At 48.4% G+C, this 25,153-nt stretch overlaps 1 protein-coding gene across 9 annotated transcripts in view; it reads left to right on the top strand.

Annotated features, from left to right (window-relative positions):
* The window catches only part of PBX1 (PBX homeobox 1), a 329,073-nt gene that overhangs the window by 217,477 nt on the left and 86,443 nt on the right, over window positions 1-25,153 (top strand). For all 9 annotated transcript variants that reach the window (XR_009613790.3, XR_009613789.2, XM_078440837.2 and 6 more), the window contains one exon: window positions 20,719-20,963. Coding sequence is in view for 7 of the 9 variants with exons in the window: in XM_078440837.2 (XP_078296963.1) it covers window positions 20,719-20,963 (245 nt within the window). In the remaining 2 variants the exon portion in view is untranslated. The remainder of the gene's footprint in view (window positions 1-20,718; window positions 20,964-25,153) is intronic.

Below are 25,153 nucleotides of genomic sequence, written 5' to 3'. Positions count from 1 at the left end.
CGTCTGGTGTGTGCTTCATGCCTAGCAAGAGTTGTTCATATGTGGAATTATTGCCGGTTGCCGTCTGTGCTTTTACTGCACTGAGTAAGCTTGCTTAGGGGTCAGGGGTAGCCGGCTTCCCCTCAGATCTGGGACGGGTAAGAAATGGGAGTCTCGATCGCAGCTCCTTTCCTCCCAACCTCTGCGCCGCAGGCTCAGTATTTACTTTTCTTCTCTGTTCACGGAAGGAACTAGGTAAGTCTGTAGGGGTCTGAGACTTTCGTCCCCAGGCTTCTCTGTCGAAGACCACAGAGTGAAAGGTCACGGCCCCACACCTTCCCGGTAGCTTTGTAGGACCCTCTTGGTGGGATGCTGAGGCCTGAGGGAGGGAGGAATATGGCGGCACAAAGCTGAGCGTGTGGTGAAGTCAACAGCCACAGACCTGAGACTACGGGGCCGACCACAGGGCAGGGATGCCTGCGGAGACCATTTGAGTGCTTTCTCACATCCAGAGATGTCTTCTTCGAAGCCACAAAAGCCTTGAAATCACCTTTGTCTCTCCCTCCCGGCCCATCGCTGGTGGGCTGTGCGGCTTGTGGCTTAGGTGCAGTCTACAGGGCCCTTGGTCTTCATGGAGGGGGAACTACGTTCGTCAAGACGGTCTGCCAAGCGACTTGGGACTCCACCCCCCACCCCCCCGACTCCTTCCACCAGAGCAATTCTCCAGGGAGAGGGCAGGGATCCTGACCCCAGATGCGGAGCTGAGGTTCTGCCTAGTGATGGCTCTTTCGTGTTTAAGTTCCACAAGTGGCTGCCAAGTCACTGGCGCGAGGACGAAATGAGCGCTGGTCACGGGTGGACACGAGCACCTGGCCCCTGGCCTCGTCAACCTCTGTGCCAGGATATGTTGGCGTCGCTGTGTGTACTCGAATATGTGGTGGCCTACACTGGAGTGAGGACATTAGGATGAACCGCAGGCATGCTTGACTGTGAAACTATCACAAGTGGGGAGGCGTTTTGGTGAGTAAACTTCGTCCACGCTAGTCTGTGTGAAAGATCTGTTCGTCTGCCTTTCTCCGTGGAACTCCCTTAAGGCAGGCATTTTGTCTTTGATTTCTGTGTCCCCAGCATACCCGTACCGCCTGGCACATGGTAAACACCCCGAGAATGATGTTCTGGATTTAATGAGTGAAAACGCTAATCAATACATTTCAGTAAAAAGGGGCCGCAAGTATGAATTGTTGGGTGTTTCATACAGCTCCCTCACGCACCTTTCCTGCCTGCCTTTCTTTGTTTTTGTTTTAAATGTTTCTTTATTTATTTTGAGAGAGCATGAGCAGGGGAGGAGCTGAGAGAGAGGGAGTGAGAGAGAATCCCTAGCAGGCTTCGCACTGTCAGCGTGGAGCCCGACGCGGGGCTCGAACTCATGAGCCATGATGAGATCATGACCTGAGCTGAAATCAAGAGTTGGACGCTGAACCGACTGAGCCACACAGTCGCCCCCCGCCCTACTTTTCTTTCTTTGAAGTAGACTCTAAATCCCCAGGGACATGAGTATTCCTTAGACGGAAAGGACATGGTGAGCTGAAGAAAGGAAAGGACACAGCAGAGCCAAGTCACATATTAGGAAGGACACTGTGACACGAGATTTAATGTTTTTATTTATTTTTGAGACAGAGCATGAGCAGGGGAGGGGCAGAGAGGGGGGAGACACAGAATCTGAAGCAGGTGCCAGGCTCCGAGCCATCAGCACAGAGCCCGATGCAGGGCTCGAACCCACGAACCATGAGATCATGACCTGAGCTGAAGTCGGTCGCTTAACCAACTGAGCCACCCAGGCGCCCCTGTGACATGAGGCTTAGACAGAAGAGCCACTGTGTTATGTCCTAACCACTGGGCATGTGGTCTGTGTAATGCATCTTGATCCACGGACGTCTTGAGACTGACTTGATCTCCCTCTTTTCTCCTGCCTTTTCCCCCTTCACTTTCCTCTCTTAATCCTCTTCCCACCCCCCTCCCCCAAACTCTCCTTCTTCCCTTCCCCTTTCTAGGGAAATTGTTGTCTCCTGAATATCAGCATATTCTCCAAATGGAGAAGTTGTACCCCCAGGGAGATTTCTTTTTCTTCTGAACTTGAATTAATTTCTACTTCTAGGATAAATCCAGAGAACCATGCAGAGGGGTATGGCCCACTAAAACAGAGCTATGAAAAGTAACTGCCACGTTCTAAGCCTAATATGAGCAATGAAAGTTTTCTTTGATGTGCATTGATGAATTTTCTTTTCTTTATTTGAAGGGATTATAAATCTATGAGTTTTGCGGCCATCGTTGTATGTATGGCTTTAGCTTCTAAGTCACAGTGAAAACTTTAGACTGGTTGTCTACTCTAGGTTCGTGGTTGTGCGTTTGTGTGTTTTCTGTGTGTGTGAGAGAGATAGGGTATGTGTGCTGTCATTCAGAAGCTGGTGGTACAAGCCTTTTTGCTTTGAGTAAAGGCTTGACTGTCAAAAGGATAATTGTCCAGGAAAACCACATTTTAAAACTCACCTTAGCATCTTTGAAATGATCTCAGGCGTTTTTAATTTATTTCTTTTTTTTAACCTTTTTTTTTTAAATTCGCATCCAGGTTAATTCGCATATAGTGCAATAATGATTTCAGGAGTAGGTTCCTTAGTGCCCCTTCCCCATTTAGCCCATCCCCCCTCCCACAGCCCCTCCAGGAACACTCTGTTTGTTCTCCATATTTAAGAGTCTCTTATGTTTTTGTCCCCCTGCCTGTTCTTATATTATTTTTGTTTGCCTTCCCTTCTGTTCATCTGTTTTGTATCTTAAAGTCCTCATATGAGTGAAGTCATATGATATTTGTCTTTCTCTGACCTACCTTTTTCGCTTAGCATAATGCCCTCTAGTTCCATCCACATAGTTACAAATGGCAAGATTTCATTCTTTTTGATTGCCGAGTGATGCTCCATTGTATGTATATATACATATGTATATACACATATATGTGTGTGTGTGTATGTGTGTGTATACACACACATACACACACACACACACACACACATCACATCTTCTTTCTCCATTCATCCAACGATGGACATTTGGGCTCCTTCCATCCTTTGGCTGTTGTCGATAGTGCTGCTGTAAACATTGGGGTGCATGTGCCCCCTCGAAACAGCACACCTGTATCCCTTGGATAAATACCTAGTGGTGCAATTGCTGGGTTGTAGGGTAGTTCTATTTTTAATTTTTTGAGGAACCTCCATGCTGTTTCCCGGAGTGGCTGCACCAGTTTGCATTCCCACCAGCAGCGCAAAAGAGATCCTCTTTCTCCGCATCCTCACCGACATCTGTTGTTGCCTGAGTTGCTAATATTAGCCATCCAGAGGTTTTTAGAGTCAGAAAATGAATAGTGATATTGCATCCCAGAGACTCCGACCATCGAGCCAAACCTGGGCGTTTTCCCACAGGACATAAGCAGGGACCAGACTATCATGTTTTGAGAGTCTAATGTCCTTCCAAACACAGTAGCAGCAAGGCAGAGAGGAATTAGGGAAACCCCTGCTTTTTATTCTCTTCATGATTCTTTCCATCCTTTCTGAACTCCCTGCCATCCTGAGTTTTAGGACCAGCAGTATTGGTTGAATGTTTGCTTAAAGTAGAAACGTCTGGGTCTTTACCAAAGTGGGTTCTCTGGGATCCTCCCTCGAAGAGGAAACAAATACATAAACATAATTTGCTTTGGTTGATGGAGTCTTAAAATTAGCCAGTTTTTGCCCTAAAGTTGTCATGGTTCCATCATTACCTGTTGGAAATAGTGTTTGAAGAAGAGGAGGAGAGGCTGAGATGGCTCCAGACCTTTTAATTTTTTCTAGGAAAAGGAAATATACACAGTGCGCACACTGAGCAACTTGATCCAGGCATCGGGCACTTCCTTCGCGGCAGGACTTCAGAGCATCTTACTTTCCCACCTGCGTGAGCCCGTGTGCCATTTTGGCCATGTATGATGGCAGAGAGGGGACCCATACTTGTGGTTTGCACACTGGGAACAGAGCCTGAAATCGGAGGGCGTCTCCCACCGTGTGGTGTCGAACCCCAGCACCAAGGTCTTGTACGAGCAAGCCAATGCCGTCGTTCCCGAACAGAGTAACGGGACGGCTGCCAGGATTTCACCTCCGCATCCACCGTTATAAGAGGCAAAAACAAATCAGGCTTTAAAAAAGAAAAAAAGTGTTCCCACAACTGTAATTTTGACGGTCTAGCGTGTAAACAATTCTGCGACTTTGGGGGTTACTTTTAAGATGGAACAGGATCGAGGGCATTGGAGCTGGGAAAACCGCGTGTTGCTCGTAGTTCTCCTTGGTTTAGGCCAGTTCAGGAGAGCAGAGAAACGAAATTCTGCAAACGGCACCATGAATGTTCGCATTGGCCTCCAACCTGTGAAACTTGCCAGCTGCTAATTCAGGCCCTGGGATCCCAGTCCAGTCCTATGGGTGTTTCCGGGCATGGGCCCTCGCTTGCTACTGGCCGTACTAAGACCCGAGGCAGCTGTGATGTAGGGGGAAAGCCCTAAAGTCAACGGCATAACCAGTTGTGCGGCCGTGAGTCCATCTGACCCCCCCCCCCCCCGTGCTTCTGTTCCCTCGTGTGAATAAAGGGTTTAATAATACCCCAGAATGTTCATGCAGACGAGCTCATTTTTGATAAGCCGCTTTGTAAAGTTTAATTCCCACGCAAAAAACTACCACCCCTAACTCCGTTCTCTCATACAGTTGTCCACACACCTATCCGTTTCGCTTTGTGTCATGAGCTAATGCTTCTCTTTCTCCCGTGATCCTGCAGACTCGTTTCTGATTGAGTCTCTCCAGTGGAAATACAGGACTTAGCAGAGAGTGGAGACGCAGTCTGTGTCTGTTGAACGACGAGTGGATGGACCTGTGTCCTTGTCAGATGGCAGGGTTGGCGAAATCGTGAAGGCTGGTAACACTTTGCGCAGGCTGAGAGCTTTTTATTTTAACTGAGCTGCGAGGCTGTCACGAAACCTAAGTGGACATGACCAGTTTGGCAGAGTTGAGCCGAGTGCCGCTGGAAAGCAGGTGGCCCCGGAAGAGAAACGCAAATTTGGCTTCTAAGATGACCATGAGTCTGCGACCCCGGAGAGGCCGAGCCCCTGCAAAGGCCTTTACTGAAGCGGGCACAGCTCGAGTCTCCTGTCCGATTTGCCGGGCACTTGCTGAATGCTTGGCGCTCTGGGCCTCGGTGGCGTCCTCCCCTGAGGCCAGATGTGGCCCAGGGAAGTTGCGGCAGGAAAGGCCCTGAGTAGGGCCGTGCTAACATCCGGCCAGTGGAACAGGTGGGGAGCTCCCACACCGCGTCAGCTTGAGAGCAGCTATTTTGTGGGTCAGCGAGGGATGTTGGCTCACTCAGTGGAGGAGAAAACAAGACACCTCTTCAGATAAATATAGTAAGAACCACAGTAAATAAGGCCCAGCCTCAGGGAGGCAGATCTTTAAAGGAAAATTAAGATGGCCTGTCATCTGTCTCTCTGTCAACCATTGATGCATTTAGCTAGCGCCTTGCGGTGCTAAATGCTTTTTGATGATGATGGTCATGATGGCCACTGTACCTCCCCACGGTGGGAGGCGCCCCCTATGCGAGAACGCTTGGTGGGGGGCGGGAGGGGCCCCGTCTCGAGTGCGCTGAGAGAAGGGATGGGCCGGAGGACCCTTCTCCCTTCTCCCCTTCTTCTGGATTTTACCAGGATGTAAAAGCAAGCGGAGACGACAACAAAACGCTCGTCTGAAACTCGGAGCCTAATCGCTCCCATCTGCTCCCGCGCTGCTTCCCCTAGCTGCCTGCCAGGATGTTTGCCGCAGACGCTAAGTAGCACATTATTTTCGATAAGTTGCAATCATTTACTCGAAATCTACTTCTCCCTTAAAATGTCCCCCTGGAAACTTGACTCGGCATCTGAGAAGCTCTGTTCAGGATGGGATTTGAATGCTTGTGCTCAGGTTCGAGGAAAGTGAAGCCCTCGTCCGCTGGGGGTTAATGCATTCAAGGTTTCAGCCCCCTGGGCTCAGCTGGGAGGAGAGGAGGAGGCGCCATGGAGGGCCGTCCAAGAGGTCAGGGCCACCGGGGCTCATTCCCCAAGGAAAGGCACAGGTCCCGAGATGTCAGAGGTAGGAAATGATGGCCCCATGGACTCTTCCCCAATGCAGAAATGTCACGCCTCCCTTAAGACATCAATCCGAGACCTTTCGTGGTCCCCAGGAGACGTTTCTCTTTTATCCAGTGACCGGGCTAGTGAAGGCATGTTTTGCAGTCTGGAACTCATAATCTCAAATAGCCTCCCCCCCTTCCGCCACCACCACCACCAGCGTTTTGTGCCTAGGACGAGAATCCAGACACGGCATCCAGTGTGCCATCCGATCATCCCTGTCACTCAAGACCTAGAGCTTTCGGAGGCTACTTGGAAAGTTTTGAGACGCGGCAAAAGCATCCTGCTTCTCCCGCGGCCTGTTGGCCTGTGGATCCTGCAGCTCCCCGTGTCTGAGGCTGGCACAGGGACTCATTAGCAGCGAAGCCTGTGCTCGGGGTGGTTTTTGTAACGAGTGGTGATGGATCATCCCTAGACTCTCCCCGAAGGACCTGCCTGACCTTGTATGCATTTGTGAGATGGCTGTCTGGGGTCACAGGTGTTGTGTGTGGTCATGGAAGAAGGAAAGCTAATTGGCATGTGTTTTGGAATGGACCTGGGGCGCCCGTAAATAGACCCACTGTCCTTCAGCTGCAGCGTTTCTTCCTCCAACCACGTGAGCGGACGTGATTTCTTCTGTTAGTACGCTGCGTTAGGATTTCCCTTTTCCTTCTCCTGTGTCCCCGTTCCGGTCCTCTGGAACCAACAGATCCTGCAGGCTGCTTAGGATGCAAACATTAGTTTACTCTCGCGTAAGGGAATGTCCCAATACGAGCTGTATGTAGGTGGGCGAGTTACAGCGGCCCAAAGTGGTTTGTGAGAATTCAGTCTCCCGTGTGGTTCCTGCCCCTGTATTTGCCTCCAGGTATGGTTTGGTCCGCCCTAGTTTTCCTCTGGTCAGGACAGAGCCTTCCTTCGCTCTCTACTTCATCGCGGAGGCAGCAGAATGTTCTCAGCTGGTTTCCATGTGCAGCTGCCTCTCACCGCCAACACCGTCTTCCCCACTCTAGGCTACAGGTCACCCAGCAGCCTGACTCAGAGGACCTCCTTCCCTGCTCCCCGGCCCCAGACTTCCTGGATCTTCTCCCCCACCCCCCCCCCCCATCTGCTCATTAGCCAGGGCACTTCCCGGAGAGGCCCCTCTGATGATCAGCCCTCTTTCTATCTGTTCTAAACCTCCTTCTGCAGGAAGAAATTCTCCCCAGTAGCGACTCGGGTTTTTCTGTGACTTGCTTCTACGTCTTAAATCTGCCCCTTTGTCATGATCTCTGTAATACACTAACCACTGTGAACTCTCTCCCCCTTGCAGAATTGTTCTTCCCCCTCCTTCTTATTAGCTTGGATTGGCCAGGCTGCCCAAAGCACAAGAACTTCCAAAACCTTCAAAATAACTAACTTAAACAAAATTCAGGTACAAGTTTATTTCTCCTCGTTTTCATATAGTCCAAAGGTGACCATCCAGGCTGGTGTCTAGACCATGATAACTTCTTCCTGGTGTGGCTTCCATTCCCCAGGCCAATTCATGGTCCAAAGTGACTATTAGAGCTCCAGCCATTATATTCATGTTCTAGCTAATAGAAGATTAGAGAGAGGGACAAGAAAGACATTCCTTCTTTTTAAGGACATTGCTAGAAGTTTTATATTGTACCTCAACTCATCTGTCTCTAGAATTTTGTCACCCAAGACATGACCACATCTAGCTGCAAGGGAAGCTGGAAAGCGTCTCTCAGTGGCCATGAACTCAGCTAAAAGCCAATGTTCCATCTCTACAGAGAGGAATATATTGGAAGACACTGACAGGTCAACCTGATCCTTCACCTTTGCGTCCACACTCTTTGCCAGGCCCTTCCCCAGGTAACCCATCTCCCGGGCCCCAAGTAGGAGATGGGCACACACTCCGTCCTATCTCGACATAATATTAGCATAGTCAACATACACATTTATGTGAAATGATCTCATCGTCAGTGGGAGTTGCAGTGGTAACAGTAGTCTGAGCCTCGGGGAGTCCCTTCCTCTTGTCGTGTTCGAGATAAACACACTAGTCATTTTTCTCTCCCACACTTCAAGTTCTCATCCTCTTTATAGAGTCAAGGGACTCGTGTTTCTAATGGACAGAGAAACAGAAGGACTGAGTGAAAGAGGCCAAAGGATGGACTGAGCTAGGATGTTGCACCGCATTTCTTGATTCCAGACCCTGCATCTACTCTGCTGGAATCTGCTGCTTGCCATCTGTGATGTCACGGTCTGTCTGTCCTTGGGGTACACACCTCTGTCAATGGCGGTCATCTGGCCATCGACGGAGGTGTGAGCTAACTCGAGCAGGGCACGGGCGTACTATTCGTACTAGTACGTGTCTCCTGTGATTGGTGCAGTTGGGAATAGTCATGGAGCAGGCCAAGACTCAGTTATCACTGTCTTGTGGGAAGATCCCTTAAGGTCAGTAGCACATTGCATTAGGAAACCTGCCTTTGAATTATGCTGTGGTTTTCAAAAACGGGGAAGGATGCTGTATGAGAACAGAATGTTCTTTATTTCAAACTAAATTCTGATGAAATTGTTTGGAAGGTTAGAGAAATAAAATGCTTCTGCTATGATCGAGTCTGTAAATACAGGCAAGGAAATCCCACTTGTCACCAGGAACCGGAAAAGCATGCGTCGTCCCAAGACAATGAAACGATGTCAAGATGGTAAGACCACACATGATAGCAATGTGGCAACATCCGGTTGTTTTCACATTTGAGTGTGGGGTTCCTTAATGCCCCTGCAGCAAAGGATGATCGTGAGGCCTGAATCTCACCCGAAAGTAAACTGAAACAAGCTTGCTCAGACCTTGATGGTGAACAGGCTTTCTTCTCTTTGGTTATAATTTATTTATTTATTTTTAAGTGGAAATGAGAAGCAGCCAGGCTAGCTTGTCTGACCCAAGCGGAGGCTGCGTCAGAGCTAAGTGGTTCCCAGAAGGGTCTTCCAGCTTCTCGAAGGGCTGAGTCTTCCCGAGCGAGCTCTGCCAGGTCCGGGAGTCTCAGATGCTTCGAGACTCAGGAAGACCGAAGTCAGGGGCTCTGTGTAAAGAGAGGAGTCTTCAGGCTTCAGAGGAAGCAAGGTTCTTAAACGTGCTTGGGAGGAGAATAGGAAGCTAGGAACGTGAAGGGGGGAGAAAGAGGACAAAAAGATACTTGAAATTTATTCTGTTGGCTGAGGATCAATTGGTTGGTCTGTGATGGTGTGAAAATGAGCCTGCCTGGAATCACAGGACAGTGGGGGAGAGTGTGCGTGTGCATGCACACGTGTGTGTGTGTGTGTGTGTGTGTGTGTGTGTGTGGAACTGGGGGAGAGTGTGCATGTGTGTGTGCACGTGTGTGTGTGGGGGGGAAGTGGGGGAGAATGTGCATGTGTGTGTGTGTGTGTGTGTGAACTGGGGGAGAGTGTGCATGTGTGTGTGTGTGAACTGGGGGAGAGTGTGCGTGTACATGTGCGTGTGTACTTGTGTGTGTGGGGGAACTGGGTGTGTGTGTGTATGTGTGTGTGTGGAACTGGGGGAGAGTGTGCATGTGCATGCACACATGTGTGTGTGTGCACGTGTGTGGGGGGGAGCTGGGGGAGAATGCACGTGTGTGTGAACTGGGGGAGAGTGTGCGTGTACATGTGCGTGTGTACTTGTGTGTGGGGGGGAACTGGGGGAGAGTGTGCATGTGCATGTGCGGGCATACTTGTGTGTGTGGGGGGGGGGACTGGTGTGTGTGTGTGTGTGTGTGTGTGTGTGTGTGTGTGTGTGTGTGAACACTCATTGACTTATCCCAGTTCCTTCTGTGTTGCTGATTCTTAAGATACAGAACCCAAACTCTTAATTCTAAATCTATCTTGCTTTCTCATTCCTCCCAAAGGGACCTTTTTCAATGGGATTGATTCAGGTTTAACCAACAGTTGAAAACCTACCAGTTACTGAGCACAGACATGTGCTTTTATAAAAATGACCTTATTTCATCCTTAATAAGAATTATGGTGTGGCTGATATTATTATTGACGGTCGGGTGATAAGGAAGCCGAGCTGAAGGGAAGGGCGGGTCACGGCGTGGGAATCCTGCACGTGACTTTGTACCAGTGATCCTTCTCTGTGCCGGGCTGTGGAGCTAACAGCGGAGAGCCCTGGGCATGTACTCACGCGCTTTGGGGATATTAACCTATGACGGGAAAGGAAATCTACCGCGTGTTAGCACTCGCAGCGAAGCAGAGAAGGTACCGGAGACTCCAAGCCACGGAACATTTTCATCTTTAGGCCAGAGAATATTGAGGAGTGTCTCTCACTTCCTCAGCGGTCACCTTGTTCAGAGACTCCCGTGGCAGAGAAAGCGTGCATCGCCTGGGAACGCACAGCCGGCCGCTATCCAGTCCTGATGCTTTTATGTACAGCCTGGTAGGAGACCCTTTCTTGCGTCCTGGGCTACCGCGTGCAGAGCAGGCCTCACACGCCCAGGGCTCCTGGGTCACACCCTCCTACCGGCCTCTGCAGCGACTCTTCGGGCAAAGGGGTTCCCCGCGCTGCCGTCCAGGCTTGAGCTATTAAGGACCAAAGCCCCTCGCCCAGGCAGCCGGCGCCCATCCAGAAAGGCAGGAGCCTGCTGCCCGGCACATAAGCCCTGTCTCTGCCAGCTGGCCCGGGGAGTCTCCTGTGCCAAGCAGGGGACGTGTGAATGGGATCTGTGCCCGAGCATCGCCTGAGAAGGAGAAAACGCATGTGACCAGGCCGGCCGAAGCCTAGCCCAGAAGGAGAGGTGACAAGAAAATCGCGATGTGTTTCTCTAAAGAACACCCGAAAACATAAACCCCCCAAAACAAACAAACTTTAAAATCATCTCAAGAGTGTCCTATAATTTTATTCCCCCCCCCCCCGCCCCGCCCGAAAACCTCCCACGGAGCCCTGCACATTTGGTGGCTGTGGGCTGCATGTGAAGCAGTAAGGGCATCGCGTCGTGTTTCGATACCCAGCATGGTGCCTGGTGCCGAAGGGAATGCTTGGGAAATATTTGTAGGATGAGGTATTTGAGGCATCTCAAAATCTTGCTGCCGATTCACTAAGGCCCTTAGGTCCCCTCTCTGGGTCCACCTGCCACGTCTAGACCCAGAAGGAAAGGGGAAAGAGCCATAGGACATCTTATCTTTGTAGCTAAATCCCTGGTGGCACTTAAAGAGACCCTGGAGCTGGGGTCCCACCTTCATGTCCCTGAGCTTCTGAAGGGCTGAGACACAGACAGCACAGAGTCCCAGCGTGGTTTCCAGCACCTGAAGATTTCGTGACCTTGGCCTTCTCACCTGACAAGGCAGCCCCAAGCCCATCGTAGCGTGCACCAGGCATGGGGCACCAGGAGGGTCTCCGCTCCCGTGGCCGCTGGTGCCCCCCATGTTAACCAGAAGCACTGACCAATAGCTGGCTAGAGTGCTGGTCTGGAAACTTCAGGGCATTGAATTGCTAATCGTTTCCAACTGTTTGATGGGCACTCTTTTAAAAGCACATGAAAATAAGCTTCTCCGTGAAACAAACGAGGGGTTAAGAGCATCAGGACGCACTACCCTGAGCCTCAAGTCACTAACTGGAGACTGCGGTCCCTCCTTTGGTGTAGAAGAATCAAATTATGTCATAGTCGTTTCTCAGCTCGAGCTGAGGAGTTCCTGGTTTGCGGGTGTGATCGGGCTTGTGGGAAACGAAAGAACCAGGGGGACGGGGAGGAGGCTGTGCATTGGTTGAGGGTTTTCCTCTGGCGACTTTCTGTGCCCATCGCAGGCCTCGAGGCGGTTGGCGTCGTGTGCGAGAAGGGACCAGAGGACTAGGACTCACGGGCCTCTGGAAGCCGGAGCCCATGGCTGGTTCCTCTTGCAAATCCCAGCACCCACCTCGTTCCTGGCACCTTAGAGGTGCCTGTGGTCAGTAATGTAAGTGGACTGAGCGTTCCTCACAGGGCTCAGCTGTGGTCACATCGTGTGCACGGCCCCTTCACTGGGGGCCTCTGTCAGCCCTTGCCGGAGTTCTTCCCAGGCACTGGCCACGTGCCCGGTTCGCCACAGCAGCCAGAGCCTTCCTCGTGGATAACGTTGGCTTTCTGGGGATACCCCAGGCTCCGGGTCCCGGAGACTCTGGCTTAATGACAGCCTAGATTTGCTTGTTTGGAATCGTCAGATTTGCAAAGGCAGACTTTTGACGTGGGAGAAGGCCTTTGATCCAAGAGCATGCTGGCCTTGGTCCAGCCTGGAACTGGCACCTAGGGGATGAGACACGTGGGAACCCCCCGCCTCCCTCCTGGCATGGTGAGGCAAAAGGCTTTGGGTCCCACCACCCCCCATCTTTTCCTCCTTCGCTCTTTTTACATGTGAAGAAATGCTTGGACAGGTGCTTAGCGCCCGAGGCTCTGAGAGGCCACATGGGGGACACCCAGATGCAGGACAGGTCTCTGTCTTTCAGGAGCTCACGGCCTTGCTCTGGCAAGCTGCTAGGTGTGACCTCGGGTGTTCTGCAATGCCCTGTGGCCGTGGTGTAGACAGCACATGGTCTGGTGGCTCAGAGGTGAGGGAGTTTGTTTTGGGCTATTATTAGGTTAGGTTTCATGGGGGAGGGTGCCAAGCTGAGATTCGAAATAGGATAGGACCGTGATAAGTGGATTTCTCTGGCCGAGAGAGAAGAGGGCATTCTGTCCCGTGGCACGGGGGCTCTAACCGTTTTATGTGCCATTGGCAGAAAGAGGTGATTGAAGGGGACCAGATTTGGAGGAATTGAAAGAAATTAAGAAGTCAGTAAGAAGACCTTTCTTCCTTCCTTCCCTGCCTCCTCTCTGGTTGTCTTCTCCCCAGAATGTTAGTCACCATCTGCGCATGGAAAGACATTGTGTGCATGCACACACGTGTGCACACTTCCTCCCCCCCCCCCCACCCCAAGTTGATATCATGCCCACTTAACTACTGTTCGTGAAAGAGTCAGCATCCTAATGTTGTGGTCAAGAATAAGGTGTCTAAGACTCTAGATTCTAGTCTTGGCTGTGGCCCATTTGCTTCGATTTGGGGGGAAAGTTACTTTGTTGTGACACTGCCTTTGTCATCTTGAATCATCCGCTATGCACTTTGGACTTCATGTTTTATAAGGTGACACAATTCGGTACGTACAAGTACTTGATGAACAAATACAAGGGGTGTCTGTGCTATTTTCAGGAGGCCAGCACTTGGCTGTATCCCTAAAAATGCAAGGACAACGTATTTCCGTCCCACACTTCTCTCCTAGAGATGGCGGAACAGTCTTGGGGGAGGCCGGGAGAGTTGCTCTCTCCCGACTCTTCCTGGTCATGTGTAGTGAAGACTAGTCCATGGACGATGAAACGCCCTGCGGGGGGTTTAAGTCTCACACTTTCCAATCAAGCAAAGACATTGGCCAGAGAGTGTGAGGGCATCTACCCTGGCCAGGCCTCCTCATGCCCTTTCTCAAACCACCTGTCGTCTTCTATCTCTGTTATCTGTGTGCTATCTCTATCTCTGTATCTCTATCAGTATCTCTGTCCCCCAGCCCACCTTTAGGTCCCTGGACTGCTGTCCAAATCTGAAGACAAGCCTCTCTGTAGATCTGCCCTCCTCCCCCACCACCAGCCCCCACCGTGAAAGTTGAGTCTAAGCAGGGGCATCTCCCCCAAGGCTAACTTGGGGACTGGAAACTGCCGGACCCTCCCTGCAGAACCCATCCTTGGTGAAGAAAGAGTGCCCTCTAGTGGGCATAGGCTGGAGCTGCTCAGGATCCGTGTTGTTCAGACAAGGACAAAACCAGCGTGCAGCCCCCCCCCTGCCAAGGATCTTGAATATGCCTTTGGGTTGGTTTGTTTTTCTCCTTCTCTGAAGAAAAAGAAAGAAAGAAAGAAAGAAAGAAAGAACAGCGGGAGACCAGTGGTGAGAGCAGTTCCGACTGTGGTATGGCAGTCCCCTTATCTTGGGAGTTTTACCGAAGAAGAATTAACCCCTGGGCCAGCCATGGCAATGTGACATCAGATGCTTTTCAAAGGGCTCGTGACAGTTTCTACATAAATCACTCACCTGCCTTGACTGGTCTCATACAAGATGGGGTAGATGTGCAAGGAGGAGACTGCTTCCTTGGCGGTCATTACCAAAAGGGTTAACTGCTTCCTTGGGCAGCCCCCCTGGATAGCGAGCCCACCGCAGTTGATTACGTCCTCTGATAGTGGACGAGTACAGACCTGACTCCCGACTGTTAAAACCCTGTATACACTGCTGTAAACAGGGGACTTGGCCCTTTAAAACCTGGTTCAGTAAAAGCTGCTGGACGGGGGAGCAAGGGGTGGCGGGGGGGGAGGGAGAGAGCGCAGGGCGCCCATCAGAGAAGCAGAAACCTGATCATATGTGATGGTTGCTGGATTAGGTAACAGCTCCGCTGGTGGAAATTGGATCTTGGAGGATGAGTGTTAACATCTCTGGTGTCCTGGCGAAAGGTTCATTTGAGTCTTGCATGGTGCCACAGAGATAAAAAGGAGCTTTTAAATAATCATTTTGTCTCCTACACACCAGTGTGCTGGCTTCAAGCAATAAATAGGTAGCATCAGTTCTGCTTAGACATATCACCCTTTTCATTTATTTATTTAATGTTGGTGGAAGTTGTTTTTTTTTTTTTTAAACTGACTAGCTGAACAGTTTCCGTATCCGTGAATCCCAACACCCATTTTTATAATGGTTCACACGGATTCTCCTTCTGGGTAGAAATAAAGTGTATGCAGTTTATTGCCATGGATGCCTCCTCCAAGCATAGAGACACAGCCCAAGACCATCAGAACCAGAATCTTCTATGTGAAGTAGTGGAAGATGAATGTGTTCTCTTGCTTATGTTGTTACTATATATACACATATCATATGTATATACACATGTATATATACCACATTATATATACATGCATATATACACACATGTATACACTATATACACACACGTTATATATATATTATTTATACACACATTATATATATTATATACACACATTATATATACATACAATATGTACAGTATATACACATTATATAGACATATACACACATATATATACACACATTATATATACATTATTTATACACATATATACATTACATATACATATATACATACATTATGATACATTATATATACACACATTATATATACATACAATATGTACAGTATATACACATTATGTATACATTATATACACACATGTATGCACACATTATATATACATTACATACACTTATATATAATTATATATTATTTATATAGATTATATGTACATTATATACATACATTATATATATGTACATTATATACATATTGTATATACTTATATTACATGCACATTATATGTATACACATTACATATACATTATTTGTACACATTATATACACACATATACACACTTTATATATATATACCCACATTACATATATATACACATTGTATAGACACACATATATATACACATGAATACACACATATATACACACATTATATATACATTATCTATGTACATTATATATATGCAATATATATACACACATTATACACATACATTATATATACACATCATATATGTATACATTATGTGAGTGTATATGTATACATGTGTATACACACACACACACACACACACACACACACATACACACACACACACATATAGTGGGGGAGGCTGACACATACCCTGAAAGTTTTTATTTTCTTTATGATTTCAGTATCATTTAAAAGGTATAATTTGGAGAGGACTGCTCCCTTCCCCCCATCTTTATATTATTTCATTTTCATCAGTTCTCTGGTTTGGGACCTATTTATGAGTTCTGAATTCTGAGTATAAATGCAAGCAACAGGGGCACCTGGGTGGCTCAGTCGGTAGAGCGTCCATCTTGGGCTCAGGTCATGATCTCGTGGTTTGTGAGTTCAGGCCTGCATTGGGCTCTCTGCTGTCAGCCTGTTGGTGCAGAGGGCACTTCGGATCCTCTTTTCCCCTCTCTCGACCCCTCCCCTGCTTGTGCTCTCCCAAAAATAAATTTTTTTTTAAAATAAATAAATAAATAAGCAAAGGAGTGCCTGGGTGGCTCAATCGGTTAAGCGTCCAATTTCGGCTCAGGTCATGATCTCACTGTCCGTGGGTTCAAGACTCAGGTCGGGTTCTGTGCTGACAGCTCAGAGCCTGGAGCCTACTTCTGATTCTGTGTATACCTCTATCTTTCTGCCCTCCCTCACTTGTGCTCTCTCTCTCTCTCTCTCAAAAATAAATAAATAAACTTAAAAAAAATTTCAATAACTAAATAAATGCAAGCAACATCTAGGCTAAGGTGCACTGTGTTCCATCAGGCCAGTTTCTTACTGGCCACGTTTAGAAACCAGCTGTGTTAAATCTTACTAAATCCAATTTCTTTTTAAGGAGTATTTGCTTCCAATGATACATAGGATCTGTACAATGATATAAAAGCTAAGTTAAGTGCTAACATTTGCACTGTGTTTTTCCCCCCTCAACTAAATCTGTCCTCTCTACCTGAGCAGGGGAAAAAAAAAGTCAATACAGATGAGTGCTTTGCACTGTGTGACTGACCTCAAGTTTCCATGGTGGTTTGGGGCTCACAGTGTATCCTTTCAGTGTGCTTTGCTGATCTCAGCAATTTTCTGTCTTGTTTTATTTAAAGCCAGATGGATTTCGAGACCAACAAAATGTTAATTAGGTGGGTGTGCAGAGTCTGTGTGGAGAGTTTGTGTATCCCATCGATAGTTTCAAAGGAAAGGTAGAGGGGCACCTGGGTGTGGCTCAGTGGGTTGAGCCTCTGACTTTGGCTCAGATCACGGTCTCACAGCTCATGAGTTCGAGCCCCGCGTCGGGCTCTGTGCTGACAGCTCAGAGCCTGGAGCCTGCTTCGGATTCTGCGTCTCCCTCTCTCTCTGCCTTTCCCCTGCACTTGATTTCGCACTCTCTCTCTCTCTGTCTCTCTCTCTCAAGTATAAATAAAAATTTAAAAAACCTTAAAAAATAAAAAGAAAAAAAAGAAGAGAAAGGAAAAGAAAAGAAAAAAAAGAAAAGGTGGAGAGCAGCTGGGTGTCTCCGTCAGTTGAGCGTCTGACTCTTGATTTTGGCTCAGGTGGTAATCTCATGGTTCATGAATTCCAGCCCCATATCAGCCTCTGTGCTGACAGCTGCAGAGCCTGCTTGGGATTCCCTCTCTCTCTCTCTCTCTCTCTCTCTCTCTCTATCTTTCTCTCTCTCTCTCTCTCTCAAAATAAATGAATAAAATGTTTTTAAAAATGACTTTAAAAAGAAAAGGTGGAGAATAGGGGTAGGTGAAACCGTGCGGGTCTGGAGAGGGAAAATACACTCAGAAGTGAATGTTGGTGGTGGTAACGTGCCCGTGGTTCCCTGCCTAGTACGTGGAGGGACTGGGCCGGACCTCTGGTCTGTGACTATCTATCTCTGCTTCCTCCTACTTTTCTCCTAATTGAACTTTGCTAATGGAATAAACTGACAGACTGAGCAAGGTGGTCCCAGGCTCATGTGCTGTCTCAGCATCTTTGCCATCATCTTGGGTGGACAGGTTATAGGCTGGCTCTCATGGGGCGAGTCCTGACCATTCGGATGACATCGCTCTCTTTCTCTTTGCTACCTTCCTTGAGACCAGAAATTATCATAAGATCTTTCACGTGCACGAGGGATTGGCTATGGAGTGACCAGGAAGATCCACTTGGAAGCATTACCATTGGCTCAAGCATCTTGGGGTGGGGTTTCCTGGCAGTCTTGGAGGGGGTGGGGAGGGTGCAGGGCTGCTCTCCCGGAGTCCGTGGCCTCTTCTGGAGGATATGCAACACCAGATTCAGTTGAGTGGATGAGAGAGTAGAATTTTGCCCTGGAACAATTTAATGAATGCCCAAGCTAAAGTGGGGCAGTTACATTTGTTTCTTAAGAATGGCTCAGAGGGGTGCCTGGGGGGCTCAGTCAGCGAAGCACCTGACTTGGGCTCAGGGACTCAGGTCATGATCTCGCGGTTCACAAGTTCGAGCCCCGCCTCCGGCTCTGTGCTGACAGCTCGGAGCCTGGAGCCTGCTTCGGATTCTGTGTCTCCCTCTGTCTCTGCCCCTCCCCTGCTCGCGCTCTGTCTCTCTCTCTCAAAAAAAAAAAAATAAGTAAACATTAAAAAAAATGTAAAAGAATGGCTCAGAGGTGAATCTTTTACTTTTAAACGACCCATAAATATTTTTGTTGATAAAGCAATTACAATTCACCAAATAAAATCCAGTAGAGAAACGCCCACAGACCCCACACACGAATGCCCTCACTTGCAAAGGTGTGGAGAAGAGGGACTGTACCACCGGGTGCTTGGGTGATCCCATTCTTTTCGTTCCTTTGGGGACTGGAAGGGTGTCTAATGCAGGAAATGGGTACAGCATTGAACTATTTTCTTAAGGAAGCCTCTGTTAGTGGTGATAGGTTCTTCACAGGACTTTGGAGGTTTGGGTAAATAAATTCAAGGGACAGAGTAACATGACCAAATGTTACTCAAAGATCAGTCAAAGGGGCAATTTCCCAGTGAGGGTCCTGGACCGACAAAAGAAGGATTTCACTGGAAAAGAAAAAGTCCACAAAGCAAACTTCAACGATGCCATCACCCGTGTGGTAATTTTATTTTGGTGAAGCAGAATGTTAAGGATTCCGGTGTGAACGCAGAACCTGGGGCCGGTCGTGCATGGTGTTTGCGTACAGGTGCACAGGCTTCCTCCTTTCCACCCCAGCTGGCTCCCTTCCCTCCCGCCACCCTTTCTTATTTCATTGCTCTTCTACCCGGTGCCTTTTACCCTCTGCTCTAACTGCCCCTCTTGGGCCGCGTGACTCAGCATGCCTCTTGGCTGTCTCATGTGTCGTGAGAGCCCAGCTGCAGGGTCCCTTTTAGCACAGGAGTTGGGATTTCCTTCCGAACGACGCTCGAGGTTGCTTCTTGTCATGCCTGTTGGAAGCCAGGAGCGTGTGGTCATGCTGATATTCTGTGTGATAGGATGCCCTGAACATTTATACGCTCCCTCGTACTGAGCTCATACCCACCTTCCTGGTGTCGACCCCGTGGGCTGCCTGGCTGGGGCTCCAGAGATGACTGAAACTGCACCCCCCCTTTGGGGCTCCCCAGATGACACCCTACCTGGAAACCGCTCTTGATTCTCGGATCATTCCAGTGCTTGCGTATCTGTCGGGCCACATCATGCCTGCTGTCCCCATCCCCAAACGGAAACGGATGTAGGACTCCTTCTCCTCGGCCTTGAATCACTTCCCTCCTTTCCCACGACTTACCCCCAATTTTTTTTTCCATTTTTTTTTAATTGGAAATTCTTTTCATGTTCCCTCTCAACAAAGACTTGGCTGCTGACAGCTAAACTGGGTTTAGATGAGTGATTTATTTTATGGCAGGTTGTATGAGGGTAGTAAAAAGAGACTGCCTGGCTCTTCTGCTGATTTACTAAAACACTTGATCTCTTCCAGTCCAAACCACTCCCCCCACCCAAATGGCCACGGCGTTTTAATAAAAAGCAGCCATCTCATCCATCTGAGGCTCCTCCACCCTACCTGGCTTCTCTGAATGTCCAAAACAGCTTGTTAAATGGGTCTCACCCTGGTTTCGAACAGGACAGAGTCCTCCCCTGGAATGGAGAGATCTCTGTGTCCAGAGATAAATATTCCCCACTTGACGGCCAATTTGCCTTCGTGCTGTTTTGTTATTTTATTTTTTTACTGAAGAATAATTGACATTGACATGCAAGATATCTTCTTGCCTTTTTAGACTTCTCTACCCTCCCTGCAGGTCTGCAGGAAAGGTCTTAACATTTCCATCCAAAATGACTGGATGTACGTGGCTTAGATTATTTTGGAAATGTGAAAATTCGGGCTGATCAAATATTACAGCGTCAATGAGTGTAAAACCACAAACTCGTGGAAATCTAAAATTAGAAACGAAGAAGGAAATGTCTTTTCTTGAATTAAAAATTTGGCAGTTTGGGGATGAACGTGAAGATTATATTCTGTTATAATTAAATGTTTTACTTTTGAACTTTCTTTGTGGTACAATAGACATAACAGAAGTTCTCATTTTGACCATTTTTCAGCGTCCAGGGTGCAGTTCGGCGGCATTAGGTGCATTCGGTAGTGCAGCCGTCACCACTGTCTGTCTCTGTGTGACACTCCACCATCCTTCCCCATGTGAAACTCTGTCCCCATGCAACACTGACTCCCAGGCCCCTGTCCCCAGCTCCCTCTACCTTCTGCCCCCGTGAATTGGACTGTTCTGGGTAGCTGGAGCATTGTTACTTTCTGGAACAAAGCAGTCCTCTCCTGGCATTCTTCCCCCACTCTCGGTATCCCCTCACCTGATCCCTCATCCATTCTGCAGATGCCATTTTGCAGGCTCTTTGGTGATTTGCTGAGCCAGTGACACAGCCTTGTTTTTATTTTTCTTCATTTGCTCGCTTGGGTTACCACTAACCCTCCCCTCCCACTGTGTCCCTCTGCAGTCTTGAGTATCCGGGGAGCCCAGGAGGAGGAGCCGACAGACCCCCAGCTGATGCGACTGGACAACATGCTGCTGGCCGAGGGGGTGGCGGGCCCCGAGAAGGGTGGTGGCTCGGCGGCAGCCGCAGCCGCAGCGGCGGCTTCGGGAGGCGCGGGCTCAGACAACTCCGTGGAGCACTCCGATTACAGAGCCAAGCTGTCCCAGATCAGACAGATCTACCACACGGAGCTGGAGAAGTACGAGCAGGTAACCATGGCCATGAGGGCATCGGGTGCCAGGACCTTTTAGGAAGGACGAAGAACCTCTTAACTCAGGCGCTTACAGAGACCCCGGTGGCCAGCCTCTGCGCTTCAACACAGAGCCCCTGGTCAGAACGGAGTCCACCAAATCCTCGATCCAAATCCTCGAGTCTACCAAATCCACTGTTAAAAACCCAGGCACACTGGACATTAAGGCATTTTAAAAACGTAAGTTGTAAGCGATGATTTCAGGAAACATTACTAGTCAGTGTAACAAACACTCAGGCTGGGGCTCCAGAGCATTGGCCCCTGGTGTGCAGTCAGGTCTCATCAGGGTAATAGAGGTCATTAGCAGAGTCACCACCTGACCTGTGGGGTGGTCGCTGGGTTCCTAGGGCCCTTGTTTGCTCATTTGGGGGAGGATTCCTTATCTTCTGGGTACTCATGGAATCCTACGGGAAAGGATACTAAAACATAGCCTTAAAGCCCTTGCTGTACCCAGACTCCATTCAGCTGAGAGTCAAACATGTTCTTTTTGTATATGATACAGAATAGGATACTCACCTCCCTCCAGAAGAAGAGTAGAAGGTCTCAGGGGACCCCTGTAGGCAACAAAGTTGGATTCCAGTCCTGACACTCCACGGATGGCCCGTAGGACCCAGTGGCCCACATATTCCACCCAAAAGCTGGTGATGTATGGCAAAGAGCTGTGCATTTGGCATCACGGGACCACAAAGACCATGTGAAGGAGAGCATAAGAAAGACTTTAAATTACAAAGCTGTATGTAAAGTGTACGTAATAACAGAGCTCCTCTCTCTAAGAGACCCTCCCCTCTACGCACACACACGGGAATTTACATATCCATTCTGCTTCCTGTGGTCAGTAGGAGCAAAAGGCCCTTACACCAGTCGTTCTTCCACAAGTAGGCGACAGGTGTGTTTGTTGTCACATTTTTGAATGCAGCATTATCCTGAAGTTCTGTAGTTAACTTTCATCAAATTGCTGGCTTTCCGGCTTTCTTTTCTAAGAGTCACGAAAGAAGAGGGAGCAAAAGCAAATCAAAAGACCCTGTACGGTCCACTCAGGACTATCTAGGTACAAGGCAAATGCAAACTTAATAGAAAGTTTAAATTTTAAAGTAGAAATAGGCATTTTAAATTTTAAAGCGAAGAAAGTTTCATTATTGCACTCCCATCTACCTCTGAAATGGATTTCTACCGAGTCCCTTCTTTTATGAGGGGGAAAAAAATTGCTGTGAAGCATGAAGCCAAGCATGGAAGCTCAACGATCAGATAAGCCTGGGGAGGGTTTGAGGGGAGGAAAAGAGAAGCGATCTGGTGGTAAGAACCTGTGAGTCATTTCTGTTCACCTTCTTGGGAGACAACATACATTCTTGCCACAGTGTTGGCTCACGGAGACACTTCCCAAGATCTCAGGAGATGCTGAGCCCAGGTAGCGGGCTGATCCCTGAAGCTTCTCCAACCCGATCCATCACTGTAGAGTTCAGAGTCTGCCCTCACCTGTGGGATAGCTTGGGAAGACAGATGGAGATATTTCCTATAAAGGTCTCTAGCCTCTTGAGTTCTTCCTACTCAGTGCTGTTCCTACTTGACCTGCAAGATTAAGCCTGGTTATAACAACCTATCTAGACCTGCCATCCATGTAACTCCCTCCAAACTCCAGGGGCACAAGAAGGGCCCAGAGGGTGGCTTCCCCCACTAGACCCATGACTACGATGGATATTAGGCTGGAAGGTGTTGAAAACTGGCTTTATTCTTAGCTCAGGTTGCCAGCAACATAGAAGAACTGACTGTTTACTTGATTTAAACCCCCTTGTCATTCTTCTACGCTCATCCAAAATGAGTAAAACGCTGTTGCCAACAGCATTGCACTTGTCTCTCAAGACAGTTTTGTGGTTGGGTACCCAGGACAAGAACTGCCACCCTCTCCATTTTGATACGGGTGAGGGAATGGAGATCAAAAGGCTTAGCTTGTGTATCTGGGTCACACATCCTGTGAAGGGCAGAGCTTGCCCTGGAATCCAGTTTCTGAGCCTTAGTTTATGGGCTCTTATAAGAACACCACCTGACTGCACTCAATATGGAGAGAGAGTGGACTTGTGTAGACAGGGAGGGAGTCAGCTTGTCCTGTGTTACTTCCGTGGACTAGATTACTGGTACCTAAGAGAGGCCAGGGCTAATATGCTCCTGGATATCTGCCTATTTTAAATAATAAAGATGTGGGAAAGCAGAAACTCAGAAAAACTCCCATCGGTACAGGACAAATTATACAAGTATGATGGTGATCATCTGTATTTCTTATTCTTAAAAAAACTAACAAATCATTTCCTTAGTTTCTGGGCAAGAACTGAATCCTACTTAACACACTTTGGGTGTTTAGTAATTTATTAATACTAGTTATATTGTTAATTATAGTAAATAACGGATTGTAGGGAAATTATGGCATTAAACTCCTCACTCATATGTCTGGGAGATGTATCTTCTCCACTTTTATGTGACCATTCCTCGTAGGAGCTTTTTTAAAATCAGGTAACTTCAGGAAAGTAAAAATGTCATTCTCTACTTTAGTAGTACGTGGGTAGAGTTGCCAAATTGGCTATTAATAGCTGACTCTGTTGTTTTTATTGGTTTTGTTTTTGCATGGTGGTGATAGATGACCAGATGATCAATTAGCTTTCTGCTAATTAGGTATCATCGCCCTCCTCAACCCCATCCCTTAAAACAAAAACAAAAACCCCCTACCTGAATCAGCCTTTGATTCACCCTGAGGTTATTCCATAAAGAAAGCTTCTAGAGATGTTTATTAGACAGAAAGGAAAGAAATTCTTTTATTCAGTAAATGGTGTTGGTAAAATGCTTTTTCAGCAGATCATGTAGGTAGCTAAGGTATATAAGAACTGATGCATTCTAATAGACAACACCATGATGTCAGAAAGCTGAATTTTATTCCAGCTGATATATTTTTTTTAAATGATGGGTCTTGGAGCTCTCCAGGGTTCTCCAGCTTTCGTACATAATGCTGCTGGGGCGTGGATGGGGCTGAATCTGTAAGGCTGAACTGGGCTGGGTTGGCGGGTTCACGGCTAAGAGGACCCTAAATCCTAGTTATATTCTTTGCCGAGATTGGCACCAAATCCACTTTGAAGGAGTGAGGGAAGAAGGCGGGCTCAACAGAGTGCAGGACAGAAACTTAAAACTCTGGCCTGTTGAGCGGAATGTTCGAGGCGGGGGCTTGTCTTTAGTCTGCGGCTCCCAGAAACGCCATTGCCCTGGAACCTCGGAAGGGTCCCTTTGAAATCCTTGGGGTCTCTGGGGCACCCGGAATGGCACCTCCTGAAAGTGACTGCCTTTATGACTGTCCACAGTGGAGTCGGCCCCGTCACAGAAACTTTCAACCTCCGAGGGTTCTGTGCAGTTAGCGAGTTGTAACCTCAGCTCTCCCCATCGCTGGCGCTTCGAGAACACCTGACCTAACAGAGGCAGCCCAGCTTCCCAAGGTGGAAGCTGGCAGGATCTGAGGAGGACTCGTGGATAGTGAAGGCCCTGGGAAAACCCAGATCGTTATGCTCTGTCCGTCTCACATGGACTTGGACCTCGCCTCTGCTCTCTAGTGTGTGTTCCCGAGCAGCTGCCTCGTTCCACCTCAGCAGTGGGTGAAAAGACCCCACTGTCTGTTTATGGCAGAACAGAAAGGGCCCCAGGATGAAATGCCTTGAATAAACATCAGATATTGTGAGTATTTTTATTCCCTGTAATGAAGCGCATTATTGTGAGCCCAGCACTGCGGCTTCCCAGCGGAGAGCAAGTGCCCTTGACAATGCCTCCCCACATCCAGCCCCTCCTCCCTTTGAGCCCCCACGAGGTCAGGAGGCTGCAGGCTAGCGAGGTGCAGCGTTTGCCCACAAAGCTGGTTGGGATGCTTGCTGTGTGCCTAACCCAGCACTCCCCACCCCGTGGCCTCATCAAATCCAGCCAAGTGGATGCCAGGTTTTCTGTCCTTCCCTTTGTTTACAACTGGGGGCTGGGTGGGCAGGGAGGAAGCTTATCATACAGATCTTGGGTTTATATAGTAATTTTCTTAGTGGAGAGCAAAATGCTACGTGGACCTGATCTACGGATTTATCTTCAGCATTTGCCTGCAGAGTAGAAAGCAGGTGTTTATCACCCTGTTTATTT

Source organism: Panthera onca, chromosome F1 (assembly GCF_046562875.1).
Source record: "Panthera onca isolate mPanOnc1 chromosome F1, mPanOnc1 haplotype 2, whole genome shotgun sequence".
NCBI classification, from domain to species: domain Eukaryota; kingdom Metazoa; phylum Chordata; class Mammalia; order Carnivora; family Felidae; genus Panthera; species Panthera onca.
The sequence above is the reverse complement of the archived record's forward strand: the minus strand, read 5'-3'. Positions and strand labels throughout refer to the sequence as shown.